The following is a 21079-nucleotide window of genomic DNA, read 5'->3' as shown; positions in this document are numbered from 1 at the left end:
AGCCATATTGGATTTTGGAGTGACAATTATGGTTGGAATTCTGCCTTCCTGCATAATTTTCCCAACTTGAAAATGATCATTTCCTTCTTCTGACATTCAATAGAAATAAAAACTGCTATTATTATTCTCTGTTTTTTGCTGACCAAACAAAACAACCTTTTAAAACAGTGTGTTTCGGACCATATAAGGATCTACACTCTGGTTCTGTGCACAAACGCCTCATTTCTCATTTACCTATTTTATAGTGATTTAAATGAATTCAGCAATGCAAATAAAAATACAAATTAGCACAACTACTGCAATAAATGTGAAATTTATTCCAAAAGTGTTTTACTAATATTGTATAGGGTTAAAGCTATTAATAAGGACAGCTTTTGGGATATGTAAGTAACCCGGTTGTCTGGTATTGATCGCTTATAATTGATCAGAAGACATTGGTTAATAATTTATCAACACTTTCTGGATAGACTCCCTGCAGACAGTGTTGTTGTTGATTTAAATCTGGATTCAATTAGCACGTATGCTTGTCTTGGGCTGTTTAAATGTACTGGACCTAGAGCCATGTCCAAACGGCATGTAAGAAAAATGTCTAATGCATTCTGTAGCTCCTTTTCTGTGAAAGTACACACACACACACACACACACACACAGCAGGTTCGCCTCCTGAGCTATGCTATCCGCTAAGTCTTTGGGATTTGTAACAGCATGAACAAAAGGCAGGTGAAAACCTGATCCCATGATTTACAGTTGGCAGAAAGCATCGCCGTCTCACCTGCTGTCTCTTTCTTCACCCCTGACTCAGTCAGTCTGGAACTGCACAGAGTCCAGATGCAGGTTCTGCAGCTCTGGCTCTCTGTGGAAATCGTGGCGAGGGCGAACACATTGGAGAGGAAGATAAGTGGCCTCTCTCCACCTCCTTTCCTGTTGTGTGTGAAGAAGTCTGACGATGTGCCTTGAGGAAGACCCTCTCCTCTGTGTCTTTGAGTCCCAGCAGACTCTGAGGATTTAAAGCTGCAGACCATTCTCTCGGGGTCAACAAAACGACCGTTTATCTGATGGTTCCTGGCTTCGGCGTGGCGTTGGAGCGCTGCAGGGAAAACGAAGAGAACATGTTCTTATTTAGTGACGTCTTCTTTCCTCTTTAGAGTCTTTTTTGACATCGGGTTACATTTGACTTTCAACATATCATGCAGCCGCCCACACTGTAGCATGACAGCGGAGGGAGGGAGGTTAGCAGTTTAGTTTAGAAGACCTGCTCTTCTTAAGGTTTGTTCAAATGAGTTTTTTAAATCAAGGTTTTGTCAAGTTTAAAAAACAAAAAAAAAGGTGATGGCTACCCATATCTGTGGTAGGAAGATTAATAAATCTCCATAGCAATGGAAAGTTAACAGCTTTCTCATTATAGAAATTTGATGTTACATTTGTTTTGAAGCTCTGATTTACAGTAGGTTCAGTGTTAGGCCCAAGGTTAGCAGTTTCTAGCTTTTAGTCGCTAGTAGCTGCAGCCCACTTGTATTTTTAGCAACAACAACAACACAAAAATAATATGCCTGGGTATCCTGCAGATGACAGTGAGGGGAGTTTTCAGTTTTTCGTGGATGGCAAAACAGAGGGGTTAACCAGAGGCCGTGACATGCTCCTTACTCTCACACATCATCAGCTGCAAAACACTAAAACAACAGGAAAGAGCCTCTCTAAGCACATCTCTGCGTGATGGATAGTGAACAATAAAGCACAAACTGATGTAACCCCCTTTTTGGACGGACACACAATCGCTTCACTTTGTAAAAATAAAGGAAAGTAATTTAAGACAGGCAACAGTTGATTTAGAGCTCCATGCTACTTGTGCAGTAGTAAATTGTGTTCTGTACAGGTGCACAGCCAGATTTCAACCAAGTGACCGCAACCTACTGCATTATGATTGCTTCAGTATGTGTTTTTTTTGGTTTTTTTTACACTGTGTGCAGATTTCCAAACTAGTAAAATCTCGAGCTGTCTAAATCAGCCTGCGTAGGAGCTCTCATAGTCCAGACTCCTTCGCTGCAGCTTTTATCAGATGGCTGAGTTATTTTACCATAAAGCCACCGGTAATGAGCTGTGCAAAGAGTTTTAATGTCTCCTTTCATATCTCAATCACCGAGATATAGTGCGTTCGCCTCGGTTTGATGCTTTTTTAATGGTCTTGTGTTTGCGTTACGCTTCATTGGCTGTGTGAAACTGAGCTTTTGTTTTTATCAAGTCATCATCACATGCACACGGAAGCTCTCTCGCGCTTCGAACTTCTGAGCGTGCTTTTTGATAAACACTTTGATTGTCGAGCTCTGTTGTGGTATTCTCGCGCTCGTAGCTGCAAGAGCACAACTTAACCCAATCAGGCTGAACTGTACAAACTGGAAAATCCGACGCGCAGGCTTTTAGAGCAACATTTCAAACATCTGCAACACGTTTGGTGAATTTCCTTGCCAGTCCGGTTCGCGTTGCGAGTACAAATCACACAAATCTGTGAAATCCTCCCTATACGCCAAGTGTATGTCCTGCAAATATTTTCATTTGATTTTATTTATTTGAAACACCGTTAGTTATCCGGTCTCCAACGACCGCACAATGAATTCAGAGGAGTCATTGTTAAGGGCACTGGAGACCGCCTTCCACGTAAACACCTCCCTCCCTTCATCCTCCCCAGAGACCGACCTCAAGAGCACACACCCGCGGCCTCCTGGGCTCCCGGGAGGAAATGAGAGGAGGAGGAGGAGGTGAAGAAGAGGGAAGTGTGGCAGGCCCACAAAGAGAGACAGACTGTGGAGTGATAGGGAGAGGTGGAACATACCACCTAAGATCAAAGGCAGCGGTTGTGCGCCAATGTAAGCTCATCAGTGGTGGGGCTTTCAGTAAAAGTTGTTTTCTTTATAGTCCTAATTTGGGATACCACTGTTTTACTGTTCTCAAGCCTTTCTAGAAAGTCTGGCTATGCTTAAGGGGAACAGGTGAGGCACACAATGAAACTCATAGGCGGTGCTATTTTGTTTGGCAAACAGATCTGATTCATCTAAAAAGGCTCGGAAAACATCTTTGTAGTCCAGTATTTTCATCAAGTGTAGAGATTAATTGAATTAAATGGCAAGTTATTCAGAAGGCTTTGCGTTTTGTTCTATTTAAATTGACATGTTGGACTGAACTTTAGTCTTAAGATTGATTCTTTAGTAGAGGCGATTTGTCATCCAGGTAAAAGCCAGTAGTGTTGATGTGGAAGTCTACAGCAGACAATTGTTCACAGCTTGAAGCATTTTCTTTATTACGAAACATGACTAGTTGCTGAACCTGCTCCTTTAAGGTAGTTATTTACACATACTGGAGAACACGACAAAACTTTTTTTCTTTTTCCTGCTTCAGGTTTAGAATTGCCCTTTAAACCTCATGACTCGTACAAAACCTTGCTGAAATTTTGACCCGTTTAAGATGAGAGAACCAGGTCAGGTTTGTAGGTCAACCTTGTTTGTACAGTACACACATTTCTCTATTGGGCTGAGATCGGAGCTTTGTGACGGTCACTAAAAAACATTGACTTTGTACTTGGTCATTGTCCGTTTTGAAGACGCCGTTGTGTCCAAGATTTTAACATCTTTGCAGATGTCTTTAGCTATTACGAAAATATTTTCTCATGACATAATCTACTTTGTGAAGCACACCAGTCCCTCTTGCTGCTTCCATACATCACAGTTGGGATAGTCTTCAAGGTTAGAAATGTCACCCTTTTATCCTTCAAATGTAACATTGGCCAAGCACTTTATTTTTACTTTAATCCTCTCAAGGGCATGTCTCTAGAAACTAAGGTATTTGTGTGTGAGTGAAAACCATAATCAGCTTTTTTTTAATGTTTCTTTTGAAATCATGTCTCTTTCCTCTCTGAAGGGCCTTTCCAGCCATGTGGGTACAGTTGGTGCTAGTTTCACTGTTGGTAATCACAATTACCAGCTTCAGCCTGAATCTACACAAGGTCGTCATAATCTCCACAACAATTGTTCACCTCTGGAACTCATAACCCATCTCCTTTCTCAATGCTTCTGCTTTTTATACTTCCGTATAATTATTTAAAGAGATTCCTTCAGGAATGTACACAAGATGAGGCAGACGTTTGGCTTGATGACTTGCCTGGTGTCGTTCTGTTTTGCCATGATGTCACTCAAGTTTGTAATTTGTATAAGATGTTGCCTTAGAATCCATCCTTTAGGTGTGCTAATAATTCATTCAAATGTTAGCTGTAAGAAGCTGAAAAGTGATCTTTTCTCGCCTCTCCTTTCAGCTGCTGGTTAGTTGTTGACTCCATAAGAAAAACTTCAGATTGATTTTGAGAGCGACGATTCTCATCTACCATGCCACACATCATTCAATGACTCTTTATTCACAAGTTTCAAAGTGTTACCAGCCCCACGTTACTGCAGCAGGCTGTTGTGACGCCTCATTTTTCGAGATAGACCCACCTCATCCTAAAACAAACTCCAGCTCTGCTGCCATTTTTTTATTTTCTTAATCCACTCTGTCCGTTTTGAATCCTGGATGTTTCCACTTGGGAAAGCCCCAGGCTTCACACTTTCAGTCTAGCTGCGCAGATGAAATATACTGTCTGCACATATCATCACATCATTAGGCCCAAAGGGAGCCCTGCTATGGATTAGAAGCTGTCGACCTGTGAGGCACAAATGAATTTATGAAGCACTTTATCAGCATGAAGAATGAGCGGGACGCTTTGTCTCCTTCCATTCGCGTTTATCTGTGGGAATGATGGCAGCGTCGCCCTTCCGTTCCACTCGTCCCCTTTCAGCCACTCCATCTTGATCGCCCTCGGCCGCGTCGTGCCGTCTTGTGCGCCCACGTGTGCTCTGACCCCCAAGGTTGTTACAGTCAACTAAAACCAACGAAACAATGAAAGCTGAAATCGAGAAAACCTTTTTCGTTAACCGAAATAAATAAAAATGGTAATTACTGGGGAAAAACTATAACCAACTGGAACAATGCCATGCATTAATACAATTAACCAAAACATACTGAAATTATAGATGCAATATCCTACGTTTTCATCTTAGTGATTCTGTTTATTAGCCTTTTGAATTTGTTTTTTCTCCACAAAGGCAGTTTGCGTCAGCTGTTGGTAAATTACAGCACTTGGCGCTAGTCTGCAAAATGGCGACAGCAAAAGTTGGAAGAAAACTCCAGAGTCAGCCGGTTTGTTCAACAATAACTGAACACATTCTTTGAAAATGGCATCTTCTGTTGAGTATTCATTACCCAGTCGGTGTATACATAATCACTATACTGTGGTGGCCCTGAAGTGCAAACCACATCAACAAATGACTGAACACAACAAATTGAAAACCACAACATATTCAAAAAACAACCACATCCACTATATGCACTACAGATTAAGAAAACACAATGACTTCTTTTTTTTTTATATGTTGAGTTTTTGGGTGTGTAGTTGTGTTTAGTGATTTGTTGAAATGGTTTGCACTTCAGGGCCACCATATAATACAATACTTTCACCTTCTTGAAATCTACACCTAAAAATAAACCAATGTATGAAAAAACTAAAACTACTACAATGGCTAATAAAAACTAAGCTACAATTAAACAATATTTAATTCAGAATAACTAACAAAACACACTCTTAAAACTAACTCAATTAGATAAAAAAAAGTCACAACGAAATGAAACTAGGCTATTATAACCCCCGCTGACCTCTGACCCCTCCCTATTTTTTGACGCCGGTGGTTGCGAGCAGAAAATAAGTGACGCAGTCTGAGCCACTTGAGCCGCGCGTGGGAGGCAGCAAATTGTCCATTAAGTGTTTGAGCAGAGGCCGAGCGAAGATTTGATATAGTGGGGGAAACAAAAGTAATATGTAGCCGGAAATTCAATTGTCTCTCTCTCGCTCCAGCAAGTTGCAGCTTTGCCTTCCCAACCAAATCAATTTCGCATGAAAGCGCAAGTTCTGATTAGGTTTGCCACCGAGTCCACCTCGCGGCCGGTCTCCTCCGGTCTCTGCGAGCGGGTGGTGTTTACAAGAGAGAACTTCAGTGACTCAGATGAACTTCCTCGCGCTGCCGAAACCCTGATTGCCACAATAGAAGGAAGCCGTCTCCGATTTCTCACAGAGCTGATGCGGTGCATGCGAGCATAGGAAATATTTCCCTCTGCTTCATTGTGGAAGTCCTTGACCCCGAAGACCAGCTGCAGTCAATACGTGTCGGTGGAGCAAGAGGAGAACCAGGAAGACGCCCTTTTCTCCTCCAGCATCAAGAGACCCCAACCGGGAACAGACATTGCTTGGCAGGAGGCTACCGTTACAACTTTGAGGTCGGGGGGTCGCGTTATAGGTCGTCAGCTTGAGGGAGGCCTGAGTGGAGGCTGGGAGTTTGTGCCGGTCAGGACTCGTTCGACTGCGGGGGAGATTGTGTTACGACAGCGCGGCTCTGACGCCCATCGGGCTCTGCATCTTAGACCACAGGGCATCCTCGGTTCTCTGAGGAAGCCCGGTTGTTATCGAACCCCAGTGCACAGCGCACGCCTCCGACAGTGCTAACTGAATCCCCAGTGCAGGTCAGGTTTACGCTGAGCGTAACCAAGTTGTAATGCTCTTACCTGCATTGCGGTATAATGAGTGTGGAAGAAAACATCCTGTATGCTGGACATATGCGTGTTTGGAATGTGTTCTCCTAAAGTATTTCAGTTAAACGTCTGTGGGAAGGCCCGATTCACTAGCCTATGGACCAAAATACGAACATCCTGGATTAAAATAGAGATATGCAACGCTAATTGAAATTCCATGCTGTTTTCATCTGAAGTGCACTTCAAAACTTATTATGGCAATAGTTGTGGAAGGCACTTACCTGGTTTAAATACTGCTAAATAAATGTGGATGCGTCACTAAGTAGCATGGTATCAAAAATATTAAACTTCTAAAAAAAACAAATTTGCAATATTTAGATCTATTTTTGCGTTCCTTTTTTGTGGTATTGCAGCCAAATTGATTAGAAACTAAGATTTAAGCAAATATTTAACGTATTTCCTCATTTAACATTAGAAATTGATAACAGACAAGTCAATCAAATTTTATTTGTATAGCACATTTCAGCAGCAAGGCATTTCAAAGTGCTTTACATCATAAACAAACACAAAGTCATAGAATCAACAATCAAAACATGACATTAAGTCAAGTGCCATCAATAAATTTGTATTACGTTGTTTTACAGTTTTCTGGAAGTTCGTTCCAAATTTGTGGTGCATAGAACCTGAATGCTGCTTCTCCTCATTTGGTTCTGGTTCTGGGGATGCAGAGCAGAACCAGAGCCACAACAACAGCAGATCTTTAATGTATTGTGGTGCTAAGCCGTTCAGTGATTTATAAACTAACACTATTTTAAAGACTATTCTCTGAGTGCCAGTGTAGGGACTTTAAAACTGGTGTTATGTGCTCTATCTTCCTGGTTTTAGTGAGAACGCCAGCAGCAGCATTCTGGATCAGCTGCAGCTGTTTGATTGATTTGTTGGACAGACCTGTGAAGTGCTGTTACAATAATCAATACGACTGAAGATAAACGCATGGATGAGTTTCTCTAGATCTGGCTGAGACATTAGTCCTTTAATCCTGGAAATGTTCTTCAGGTGATAGAAGGCCGACTTTGTAACTGTCTTTATGTGGCTCTGGAGGTTCAGGTCAGAGTTCATCACTACTCCCAGGTTTCGGGCTGATCGCTGGTTTTCAGTTGTAATAACTGAAGCTGTGCATTGACTCTAGATCGTTCCTCTTTAGGTCCAAAAATAATAACTTCAGTTTTGTTTCTGTTCAGCTGGAGAAAGTTTTGGCACATCCACACATTTATCTGTTCTAAGTGGATAATCAGTATGGTTATTTTGTAGTGTTACTTATTTCAATGATGTAATCCAGAATTAATGTGGAGTAAGTTTTTTTTGTTGTCGTTTTTAGATTTCTGTCTTTTATTCAGTGCCATTACAAAGTATTCTCACCAGCTGAGCTTTTTCACATTTTAAAACGTTCAAACAGCAAACGCGAATGTATCTTATTGGGATTTTACGTAGATAAACGCAGCAGTGGAAGGAAGATCATAAATAGCTTTCAGTTTGTTTCTAGAAATAAAAATAAAGTGTGGCATATAACTGTATTGAGCCCCCCCTGAGCAGTCTACTGCCTGGAGTTCACATTTATGTAATTTAATCTCAGTAAACAGACACCTACACCTCTAAATCTGGTAATTTGCTGACAGGAAAACTACTAACTGTGCACACCACCCCCACCTTGAAACATGGAGGTGGCAGTGTCATGCTGCAGTGTAAGAGGGAAGCTGGTGAGAGTTGATGTAAAGACTGAGGCAGTTACATGCAGGACAATGTACAGGCTCAAGGTTCACCTTACAGCAGGACAAGATAAGCTAAACATGGATCCAGAGCTAAAAAAATTCATTTCAAAAAATGTGTCGGCCTCCAACTCCATTCGAATCTGTGGCTTGAATTCAAAATGCACCCAGTCTGAATTACCTATAATCTATGTTAATCTGTAACAAAAATTCCCTACAAACAATAATAAAAGGTGTGTGAATACTTTTGCGGGGTATTAAAAAAAAAAACGATTTGTCTTCAGAATGTCAGTCAGTTCAGATCTCCAAATCATTCAGCTGACAATTAAGTGTGTATTTCCTAAAATCTACATTTTTTTAACCTCTATTGGACAGTTAAATGTTGCTGTTACTTATATTGCGCACATTTTTTGCTCTTCCATTTCCACCATAGCGACCGACATGCACACTGCTTTCCTTCTTAGCAGGTTGAAGCAAATCGTCCTCCATCACATTGGATGCAGGTAATTGTAGCGAAGTCAACATTTACCCAGCCTGCCGTCACACCCAGTGTTGACAGAGCTGCAGTCCCCCTTAGCACCCCCCCCCCCCCAAAAAAACACCAGCAGGGACACACAAAGGAGCCGGATTGCCAATTCATCTGTTAGGCTTAGATTGCATCTCAGTCTTAATCTTCGTCTCACTCTCACACCCAAAAATAACCCACCCCACCGTAGGTATGGGCCCTGACAGATCCGGGATGCGTTTAACCGAGCGCTCTGGGGGTGCAGCTAATAAAAGGACGACGCTCTGTGTAACTAGTGCTTTGCAGGACACGTGTTTCGTTTTTTTTCCTCTTTTTTTTTTCAGCAGGGGAATATTTGGAGCTTAGTTTTCCACTGTTTTTTGTTTATCCGCGAAAGCGTATCCTCCCAGTTACAGGTTTCCATTATTAACCTGGAGCAGAAAGTATAAAAAAAAAAAAAAAAAAAAAAAACACGTTTCCAGAGCTGCACAACAACGCTCTGAATCCTGGGGCCATTTTCGTTTTACGATGAAATCCTGAAGATGTGACATGTTGGTGCGGAAAGTTTCAGTTCAGTCGCACTTCAGATGTGAAAAAGTGTAGTAGATTTCTAGAAACAGGACACCTGTCGAGTCCTTTTCGTTTATGACCCTTCACAGAGGTAATAACTTGGATGATCACTCATTCAGGTTCTTTAAAAATTTCTCAGTTTCCCAGAAATTGTGGCAACTGAATAGTATACGCACGATGCAGCATTAAGCGGCTATAAATAGCTCGGCGGTGTTGTCTTGTGGTGCGACAGTTGGCCACATCCTGTTTCTAAAATTCTCACATCGGTGACAGAGTACGAAGATGACAACACAGAGGCCAGTGTTTTACCTTCAGCAGCTCTTTGTGACACTTTTTTTTTTTTTGGTTGTTTCTTTTCTCAGAACGGAACATCGCCCTGCATGCCGACGGAAAATATTAGTTGAGAAAGCTTTAAAATAGCGCCACAGTTAATACGTGGGCAGACAGGACGTCACTTTTAAACCAAAAAATTGAAAGGAAGCAACAAGATTTGCAGCAAAGAAAAAGAAAGGGAACATTTGTGGCTTTTTTTTTTTTTTTTTTTTTTTTGCTGCCGAGTTGTTGGGTTTTCCCAGCCCTCGCGCAGAATTACCTGGAGCCGTTTTCTCACCTCTGCAAACAGAGCCGAGCAGCAGCGGGCATTACCGCTGGATCATTTCATTGTTGCATGTGCTTGTTACTTCCTTTATGTCCTGTAATGGTGGAGCTAAAAATAACCTCCGCGTGTAAATGCCTGTTTAGCCTCGGAGTGGAACAGGGTTGAAAACAGCCAGCGGTATTGGCACAGGTTGGATTTTTCCAAAGGGAGTTCCTCCTGTTGAGGGAGGTGAGCCCCGACCAACCGGGGTGGATGCGTGTGTGTGAGAGCGTGAGTAGGATGGTGTTTGCATTCAAAGCGGAGGGCATGAGATTCAAAGTTTGTGACCTTTCTCTTTAAGATGTTTCAGATTGTGTCCATCCATCCCTCATAGGGTTCATTTGGAGCTACCTACCTTGCACCGCAAAATCTTACAAAGTGTTTTTGGTCTAGTTTCTAGTGGAAACATCTTAGAAATAAGACAAAAACTAATAGATAACCTTTCGGCAAAACACAGGAACTTGTTTTAAGTCAATAATTCCCTAATACTGACGAAAAAGTACTATATCCATTGGCAGATTATTTCACTTATAACGTGGGAAAAATATCTTGAAGTGATATTTATAACAAGTAATTTTTTCCATGTCATAAGTGAAATAATCTGCCAATGGATATAGTACTTTCTCGTCAGTATTAGGGAATTATTGACTTGAAGCAAGTTCCTGTATCTTGCTGAAAGGTTATCTATTAGTTTTGTCGTATTTCAAGTGTACTAAGACATTTGCACTAGAAACTAGACCAAAAACACTTGGTAAGATTTTTTTTTTGTGGCGTACTTGTAGATTGTTTCAGTTTTTACATACAATTCGCCGTCGTGCAACAAGCTGCAGCACATTTTTGTGTGTTTACACTGAATCCCACAGAGCCTCAGGCTGGGTTTGTGTTGTTTTCGTCTAGAAATGTGCTGATGCCCCGTCGTTCCAACCCTATCTGTTGATAACAAACTGCCAGGCCTCCTTTGAACCTCGAGGTGGGCGGACTTCCTGTCGCTGGTCTCACCCGTCTCGTTTTTCTCTCGGTGTCCGCTTCAGTCGCCGTTATCACCCCAGAGGCTGAACGGAGCTCCCCTGTTTGCGGGGACTCGGGGTCCTCGCCATCTTTCTCCAGTCACTTCCCTCTGTTTTGCCAAAGAAGACAGCAGATAAACCGGGGAGGGAGGGTACTGATCCCTGCACTGCCCCGACCGTGGGAAAGCGCGGGCACAGGAACCGGTGGCAGGAAAGACAAGACGGCGGCGTGAAAACACAGATGTGTGCGCGAGGCCGATACGCATTCGTAATGACATAGATATGTTTGGACTGCAGCTACTGATATCCGTGTATTTGTCTGCTTGGTTGTGACTGTGCTGTTGTTAGCGCAGTGTCACCGTTACACATTATGTACACACACACCCAGTGAAAACGTATTGCATTCCGTAGTATGAAAATATGTTTTTCTGGTGTCGATTTGCTTACATTTACTGTTAATGCTGTTGGGAAGAAATCCTTTGTCCAATTCCAATGGCTGGATTAACTTGTTTCAACCAAAAATATGTTGATTTCAATTTTATTTAAAGTCACTTATACCATTCTCAACAAGCAATGGAAATGCCTTTATTGACATTACAGCAACCTTTTATCGTAATCCTTACAGTTTTAGAAGTTGACTCGCACAAATAAACTAATTTCATGTGACAGTTTAATAAAAGGTGTTGGGGGTCAGAACTGAATAACTTGACCTACAGAACAGGTTTAAGAAAAATTACTTGTCTTTTATTTTTGTTTATAATTTGTTAGTTGTATTAAACCATATGTTGTTTCGTTTCCAAATTGTTGAAATTCTCCATGCAGTTTTCTAAGCCCATCAACCTAGGCGTTCCACAGGGCTTGATGTCTGCTCCACTTTTCTTTAGCTTGTATATAAATAAATATCTCATCTACAGGAATCTAAATAAAAAAAAAACGTTTGCTTCTCTGCCTCATCTTGTACTTTTCATATATGTGAATAAAGCTGCAAGAGAATATTTATAACAACTCAGAAAAACAAGATCTAGTCAGTCTTGTCTTCATGCACATCACATGAGAATTTTTGCTTTCAAATTTGACCACACGCCAGCAGACGGTCCTCATCCTGTTACAGCTTTAGTCAGTGCTGTCTGCATTACGCATTTCATTTAATTTAATTTACGGTACTTCATTTCTATTAACTTGCTAAAAAAAAAAACATGTTTGTTTCTTGTATTGTCCTTTTAACTGCAATCGGCTAGTCTAATGGATTTATTAAAATAAGGTACACTTTCCATTAAGGATGGATAAACGAAAGGATAGAAGAACTATTTATTCAATTAACCTCAACTTCCAGGGTTCACTTGAGGCACTAAAAACCAGAAGCCTGGCCAGCATTTTACAAATGACAGCAGTGTGAGTTCTCATCAACTGTGTGATTTTTAACAATCCTTTTGTCTCTTTTGTCTCGACAGTGAACGAGATCATCAGGAACGACCTCTCCAGCATTTCTGTGCACACTCACGCGTAGACGTCCAGATGTCTTCTGCTGCAGCACAGCTCCGCACACACACACACACACACCCCTGCAGCAACATCAGCCGAGGGATGACACACACATAGACACCCCCGCGCGCGGACACACACGTGAAAAAGAAAGCCAGAGGTCCAGAAAAATGAAGAAAAGAAGCTTTGACGAAGATCTCCTGCCTGGGTGTTTAAACTCAGAAAGCGGCTGCAGACTCACACCGACAATCACCGGCAAGCTCTGTTTGAATAAACGAGGTGAATGTCGTATCGAAGAAGAAAAAAAAAAAAAATAAGGGAAGTGATATCAGGGGCAAAGTATGTGACTACACTTGCCTTAATTCACAGCAGATGTTCTATTAGTGGACCAAGCAGTTCAAGAAGACTGAATTGCTCCTCTTAAAATGACAATCTTCATCTCAAGTCGGCGTTAACGCACAGACAGGATAGCTGGGCGGTGTCGGGCCTCGTTACTTTGACTCATTCATCAACAACCAAACTGGTGCCTTACAGCAGTCCTACTGTCAAAACAGCAGCAGTCATGTGCAGATGGTTCACCGAAGCCCAAAGCAGAAGTTTTAATATGTCATTTATATATATATATATATATATATATATCATTTCAATGATTTGTTTACAGAGGAACAGAGCAAAATGTTCTAAAACACGTCAGGCGTATGTGAATACATGGTAATCGCTTTTTACCTGCTTTCCTGTTATTATTATTATTCCTAATATCTTCTTTTTCATGTATGCTGAATGTTATGTATTATAATTATTTTGTATAAACAAATCTGGTAAAAAAAAAAAAACAACTAACTAAAATGTATGCCTTATGCTTGTATCATGAACATTTCCCACTTTTTTTTTAATCTTCAGTTTCTCATTTTGCTTTTCACCTTAGTGCCTTTATGTTTTTCAAACGCAACGTTTCTCCGTCTTCCAGCCCTCGTCCCAGATCACGTCACACCGATGCAAAGACAATCAGAGAATACGAAGTGCAAATCTTTAACGACAAAAGTTCCCAATTAGCAGGAGCTTATAAGTAGGAGTTGCCCTTTTTTCGAGCAACGAGTTAGCTGAACAACGGTATGCGTACCTGCTGAAATTAGAAGACTTCTTGCACTGCAGGCGTGCCTGTAAATAGACAAAGGGATGTTGTTTTTATATTGTGTTAAGTGAACCACAAGCTCAGTTCTGTTTTAGAGAGGAGTTGGCTGGACTGTTACTTATTTTAGAAGGTGGCAATAATTGATCTTTGTCAACCAAAGAATTTTATCTTTGGTGAAGTTATTGTCCAAATTCTTTTTTTTTTTTTTTTATCTGTATGATTCTCGTACATCAAATATTATGCACTTTACAGCAGACTTTCTTTCCTTCAGACCAAATATTATCGAGTGATTCCCTCTGCTGTGTCACATATCAACTCTCGTCTGTAGCCTTTTCCCCCCCTTCACGTTATCCGTCTTACGGCGCATGCACTCCATAATGTTGCTGGGAATCATTTAGCTGACCGTAGCTTCCTGAATAGCTTTCCCTACACATTTGTGGACATACTCTGTATTAGCATGACTAAACTGTAAGGATAAGGTTTCTATTTTGTGCCTTACGCTCTTCCATGGCTTTAAAAAAAAAAGAAAAAAAAAAAAAAAGAAGAATGGTTGCATCTGTGTAGAGCTCCCCTCTAAAGGCACAAGGTGAAACATTTCTCTTTAATATGACATATTTATGAAAGAAAAAATGGAATTTGTTTAAAGTGATTTTAATTAATATGTTCTCTAAAAATTAATGAATAAATCACACAATGGTGACCAAAAAGTCTATGCTCTGGTGTCTTTGATACTTCAGTGAGCAGGTAGTCATATTTGTGGGGCATGTTGCAAAAAAAAAAAAAAAAAAGTCTTCAACGCCGAGGACTTGCTCTGACACAAGTTGGGTCACAGGTATACAGGTTTTGGTTTTCAATCCAAAACCAATGGGTCGAGGTAAACACTGTTTGGCGTGAAGGAGTGATCCAGAATAGGAATCACGCAGCAATATTTGTTCATCTTTTCTTAACGACATTCAGCCATTTGCATTGGCAAGTTCCTTGTCTGGAGAAAGTGAGACTGACGAATGTGTGTGAAAGTACAAGGACAGGTATCTACTGCATGGCACAGCAGAAAAACAGATGGGCGAGGAGATTGCTGCCCCCTTTTTCTTTAAAGGAATTCTTCTGTAAACAGAGTAAAATGTGTGGAACCTGTCAGCAAACAATTACACGAGTCCGTACGGCTTGATTTAAACAAACCGACGGCTTATGCCCCTTATGTACGGCAACAAAATCTTAAATAGAAAATTTAAAAGACTTTAATAATTACAACTTCAAATATATAATTCAGTTGTTCCAACTAAAACACAAAATGATGTCTAAAACAAAACGAGGCACAGTCATACCAATCTCTAGTTGTGAATTTACACTCGTCTCATTTCCCCCGTTTCACCTCAAATGTCACACCTCTAGCTTGTCCACAGCATTAGACACGACAAGCTATAAAACCCACATATTTCCTATTGCAAGGTGACTACTCTATAAAGGACTTTAATGACGTTCTTTGGTCAAAGTGTAAATTCAGCAACCCAGTAAGATTGTTGCACATCATAATTTTATCGTCTTATTACAACCTGTGGAAGACGTCAATTAGAACCTGTTTGGTCAGTACAGCAAGCTAACTGCTTGCTGTACTCCTCGTTAGTACAGTGGTGAGTATCCCCGCCTATCACACGGGAGACCGGGGTTCGATTCCCCGACGGGGAGTGAAGTTTGTTTCAGGTCCCTCTTGAAAATGAGATCTAGATCTCAACGGGGTTTACCTGATTAAATAAAGGAATATTATTATTAGCTAGCTAGTTTGGAAAGAATGGTCAGGCTCTCTCGAACACGCCATGTGAAATAAACTTTTTTGGCTATTCAAAGAGAGCCCAATATTATTCAAATTTATTTCGTTATATCTATCTGGCCTTAAAACAACATTCGATTCATCATAGCTTCATATGGACATTTGCCTCTGCTACCTTCACTGTGCCTCCATAACAGGCATGCTTGTTTTGCAGCGAGTATCTCCACCAGGCGGTGGCTGCGGATGAAACGGCTCCTCGCCGTGGGAGCTGCCATGCTCATGTGTAGCACCTGCCAGTCTTACAGACTTTTTCCATCCAGCAAAGTTATGAGGCTCCCATGGCGACAGAAGGCAGGCCTAGGCAGTACGTCTGTACATGATCGCGGCGTTCCCCAAAATAGATCCACTATTTACAAATGCGGACACGCCCCTTTTTCCTGGCACACAGTCCTTTTTTTTTTTTATTTGTCTTTCCTCACCTTAGGCTGCCTATCACAGGGTCACCACTGGTGAAGAGGAAATGGCTGAGGGCAACGGTTTTCCCCATCAAAAGGCAGCCGACAAGAAGAGGCTCCAGGACTTCAGCTGATTACAGAATAGTTCACAGTTTATTTAGGAAATTCTACAAATACAACTTGTGGTTTCTGAGCACTTTAATGCTTGATCTAAATAAACTTTACACACTCTAACGTAGATTACCTATCAGACTTTTCTCAAACACAATGCCCTACTTTATCATCAATTTTCCCCCCCCTTATTTTAAATTACTTATTCTTAGCATTTAAAAAATGCCTCTTCATCCCTTTTTCGGAGGCAGCATTATAAACAACTTTTGTGTGAAACATTCAATGATTTTTGCTAAAATAAGATTGTGAAGCCAAATTTCATCTACTTAAAAAAAAAAAAAAAAAAAGTTATTTAGGTCTGAATGTTTTCGGATCTCTTGGTTCATGTGTCAAAAATTCATCTCAGGAAAACAGCCGACAAGAACTTACAAACACTTCTTATCTGAAGTTGGAAGTCTTCAGTAACTCACTTACTCATGATCATTATTTCCTCTAGATAACCCAGTTTACATTTAGTTCTTGAGAAGAGGTCCACAATGAAACGACCCAGTTTGGGTTACTTTGTTTACCCAGTCTGGGCTTGAGATGTGGATTGAACCAGCCCTGACATAATTCGACACAATAGGTTTGGGTTAGTTTTCCAACATTAACATGGGTTAAAGTTTCTAATGTCTAATAAAACAGCTATCAAACAGGGGGTTGAAAGCACTACAAAAAAAAAATCTGGATTACTAAAGAAGTAATATTTGGGATCAAATATATATACATTTTATCTTTAGACTGATTCTGCATATATTAGCCAAATTGGACGAATTCACCGGGCTTGTTTCTGACACAGCTATGCGTGTGCTTCTGTATTTGTGGTTCAGTATTCAGTGGGTTTTGGGGAAATGAGACATCATGAGGTCCTGACCAACCAATCAGAAGAGAACTTGAGAAAACACGGCGCCATAAATAAGTAAAACTATTTTCTTGTGTTTTTTGACCCAAAAGGTAAACAAGCTATCCATTAAAATAAAAATTATGGCGCAGCATTAGAGCCAAAATTAAGACTATAGCACCCATCGGTGGCTACTTTCTTCCAGAAGCATAAAGTAGCTAGTAGATGGCTCCAAAGTCATTCACTGATCTGATTAATGGTTGATAGGAAATGAGATACAGTAGATTCATTGGCTTTAGCACTGGAGAGACTAGTGACTAGCATGCTGAGGCTGGTCACCTATTTGATTGCCATATTTCTCTTGCTATTCATTAGCATGGACATGCTAAGGGATAGCATGTCTACGCTGGTCATCTGCTTTAGACACTTTTTTTTTTTTAAATCTAAAAGAAAACTATAAGAAAAATGTTTGACATAAAATTGAATACATTTTCCAGTGTTGGTTGCTCAGTTACTGGAGCTGGCCTGTTATTATTCAGCTAAGTAGCTTGCTAAGGAATAGATGTGAAAAGGAAATAGCCACTAGTCGTGTTAATTTTATTTCCTTTTTTTATGCTAATGCCAAAAGCCAGGCATTTGGGATTATTTATGCAATACTTGCACTTTATACCTTTTCTTTAAAAAAAAAAAAAAAAACCCAGATAATTATTCACCGCTAATCAGATATACAGACACAGCTACTCACAAAACAGCTCATCTTCGGTAAGAAGATCATACAAAGGCAAAAACAACAACAACAGTCTAATCCCAGATTGTAACTATTGCAGAGTGCGGTTTGAGGTCCACACGTACAAACCCACCTGGCAGAGGGCATGACTTAAAAGTTTCATTGTACAGATTTATAGACTCTTTACTGCCTCATTTCCTCTATTGTATTCCCACAGAGGACTTGATTTGGGCTTGTATAAAGTCAGCGGGTAAGGCAGAGAGCCGTGGCCGCTGCCCTCTGATCGGCCATCTGCAGCCAGTAAATCGTCAGTATGGCTCTGTTATGAAGGGCATGTCGAGAAAACTCACGGGGGTGGTTTTTTTTTTGTTGTTTTTTTTTAAAGAGACCTTTTAAGAGATAATTGCTTGACCATACTGGAGAACCTGTGATAGTTCTGCCCCATAAGAACACATTTGATCTATGTGGGTCCCTCGCGCCGGTTTTTGTGGCTTCTTTATAATACAGAAACATATGTTAGACGGCCATTATCAGACCTTCTTATCAGCTTACCTTTGAGAAGTAGACGAGGACCATGTGTGTTGGGAGACTGCACGTACGCGTCCGAGCACGTGTTTACATATGTTTCTTTAATCTGTTTAGGACAGCTGAGGATGGCGTAGCTGCGCAGGTGTGCGTGCGCGCGCGCGCCACTTTTATTGGGCCAATTCTCGTGCGACACGTTGAGCCGACGACATGCTGACACGGTCACGTCGTTGCACACTGACAGAAAAAAATCATCTTTTTTTTTTTTTTTTTTTCAATAGACAGTTTAAGAGGCAAAATCAGAAACGGCAACCAGATGGGCCCCGGAAAATGTTGTGCTGACTTTTATTTCTCATCTGCAATCATTCTGCTGGAATCACTTTTTTTTTTTTTTTTTTGTCCCGCGTGTGATGCATGAAAATATTAAGCAAAGATTTATACGCGTCACAGATTGGACAGATGTATTCACAACATATACGGCGCTTTTTTGCAAAAAAAAAAAAGAAGAAAATAATCAGACCTATATGCTTCTTTTTTTGCATATAGCTACGGCTTTTTTGCATATGTGGGAGTATATTTAATACTCTAACTTTTTTTTTTTGGATTTTGTCATTTAGCAAACTTCTGTGTGTTTTATTGGGTTATTTGAGAGGTAAAACAAAACTAACTCCCCACACAATTATAAAGTAGAAGGACGGGAATAAATGCTGTAGTACTCAATTAGATTTTAGTAAGTTAAATCTGAAATGTGTGGCTTAAATTTGTGTTTAGATCCCTATGGGTTAATAGCTCGCCTCGAGTTGCATGGGCCTTTTCGCTGCCCGTGAGATGAATGCTTGCCTGTCAGCTCGGCTTTACGGCAGTATCTTGTTGTTTGCAGACATGTCGTACTCTTTCCGCTTTTAAATGATGGTTTGAAGAATCCTCCAAGAGACGCTAAGAGGTTTGGGGATTTTGCTTTTGCGGCCTGATTTTTAATGGTGTTTCAGAATGCAAAAACAGCTCACTTTTTGTGAGGAGGTTTGAAGACGTAGAACTCCTCAAAATGCGATCAAGTCCGTGCTTACAATAGCAGGCGGAATACGTGGGAAAAGATGTGAATGCTTGTGCAAATTAATCTTAAAATGTTCAAGCTGATTTCCACAGGCTTCGTTTTTCATAGGGGAGTAAAAAAAAAAAAAAGAAAAAAAACCCAACACATCTAAAGCAATCAGTTTCCCTCCATTTGTTTGCTGTAAATGTTTGGGCACATATATATATATATATATATATATATATATATATATATATATATATATATATATATATATATATATATATATGCAGAATGTTTATGTTGAAGGTAGCATGCATTAGGAATGCTCCTAATGGGGCTGCGGCAGTAAAAGCTCTTGCTAGTCAAGAGATCAGGCAGGTGCAGACTCTTACAGTAGATAAAGGAGCCTGGCACTGCAGATGAGTTCACGACAATCACTGTGAGGCTTTTAGACGCCTCCTCCGAGCTCAATCTTCATTTCCCCTGACACTGATTTTACAATAAGGATCCGGAGAAAAGGGGAATGTCCATCTATTCATTTTAATGATCCCTCATTATTGACTGCTGGCAGGGAGGGGGCGGGCAAAAGGTAATGATTCTTTGTCTTTGCTAGCCAATCGCCCCTTTTAAAGGGATGAGTCTCTAAATAAGGCCACTAATGGATGCCCAGCGTGACCTAAGGATGACCCCATACCCAACCCCTGAGTGCAGGCTTCCAGAAATGAAAGAGGTTTTTTTCACTTCTTTTTTTTTTACCTACTGAGTATTTGTTCAAATGGTAAGCATTTTAACCACAAAACCTGCTTGGTCTGCTAATATTAATTGTGAGGAAAAGCAAACATGGCTTCTTGTGTACTGTCTTCCTTGCCTACTTTTGTTTGACTAATAAAAAAAAAAGAATTCAGTTCAACACAATTTATTAATGTAGTGTCAGTTCACAGCATGTCATCTTAAGGCACGTCACAAAAAAGGTCAACTTCAATCCAATCATACATACAGTCCAATTGATCAAAGTCATTAAACGATACAGTTTATTATTCAAGTTGGTAAAAAAAAAAAAAAAAAAAAAGCAAGACGAACCCTCTAGCAGAACGTGGCTCGGTGTGAATCTGCTTCACCTGGCTGGAGCATTTCAGATCACAGATCCACACGAAATAAAGCCCTAGATCAGTGCTTTCTCTAACGTAGAAAACACTGATCCAGAAGAGCTTTCTATGTTAGAGAAAGTAAGAGGTTAGTGGCAGCTCATTTAGTGGATTCGTCCAAGAGAGAAACACACGTGAACAGCATCTATGATGAGGAAAAAATAGAACAAGAAGGTAGAAGTTGAAATAACCGCAAATAATCCAGAACTGGAGAAAAGGTGAAGAATGTAGTGGAGCAAAAAGTGGTCAGGATGTCCTCCAGTTGCCTAAGTCTCAGCAGCATAACTACATAGATTGCTCATGCTAACCTTAGCCTATGAGCTTTATGAAAAAAAAAAGTTTTAAGCCGAGTTTTAAATGCCACTGATAGCTGTATGAGGGGCTAGAACACGAGAGCCTTATGAAAATGACTAAATTTACAATAAAATTATGAAGTGGTTGTATTGTTGATCATTTTATTAATTAATATTCCCTAGTAGTGGCTTACTAGTCTTAGAACTTTTGTTTACTAACATGACGCGTTGGTAAGGCACTTTATGCTGCAATCTGAAGCTGCTTTTATGAAAACGTGATAACGATTGAGATAATTAGCCAAAATCAAACATTGTACCAGCTGTGAGTCTGTCTCATTGCCAATTTGCTACATCTAAGTTTTTCCACTTCACCTGTAGTCAATAACTACATCACTGGAACATTTTGACTGAAACAAACATCAAAACGTTTTGGAATG

General features: G+C 40.4%; 1 protein-coding gene, 1 long non-coding RNA gene and 1 other non-coding gene across 4 annotated transcripts in view; 2 read left to right on the top strand and 1 right to left on the bottom strand.

Annotated features, from left to right (window-relative positions):
* Window positions 1-12885, top strand: part of LOC114145370 (nuclear factor of activated T-cells, cytoplasmic 1) — a 72081-nt gene extending 59196 nt beyond the window's left edge. For both annotated transcript variants that reach the window (XM_028018896.1, XM_028018893.1), the window contains one exon: window positions 12540-12885. In XM_028018896.1, coding sequence (XP_027874697.1) covers window positions 12540-12595 — 56 coding nt within the window. In that variant the 3' untranslated portion in view covers window positions 12596-12885. The remainder of the gene's footprint in view (window positions 1-12539) is intronic.
* Window positions 1-18316, bottom strand: part of LOC114145371 (uncharacterized) — a 57108-nt gene extending 38792 nt beyond the window's left edge. The window contains exons 1-2 of the long non-coding RNA XR_003595672.1: window positions 18196-18316; window positions 773-1087 (exon numbers count right to left, since the gene is read on the bottom strand). This is a non-coding gene — a long non-coding RNA (uncharacterized LOC114145371). The remainder of the gene's footprint in view (window positions 1-772; window positions 1088-18195) is intronic.
* Window positions 15317-15388, top strand: trnad-auc (transfer RNA aspartic acid (anticodon AUC)). Its single transcript has one exon. It is a non-coding gene; the product is annotated as a tRNA-Asp (tRNA).
* Window positions 18317-21079: the final 2763 nt, after the last annotated feature.

The sequence above is a fragment of the Xiphophorus couchianus genome, chromosome 5 (assembly GCF_001444195.1).
Source record: "Xiphophorus couchianus chromosome 5, X_couchianus-1.0, whole genome shotgun sequence".
Classification (NCBI taxonomy): Eukaryota; Metazoa; Chordata; class Actinopteri; order Cyprinodontiformes; family Poeciliidae; genus Xiphophorus; species Xiphophorus couchianus.
Note: the sequence above shows the minus strand (reverse complement) of the source record. Positions and strands in the feature narration are given on the sequence as shown.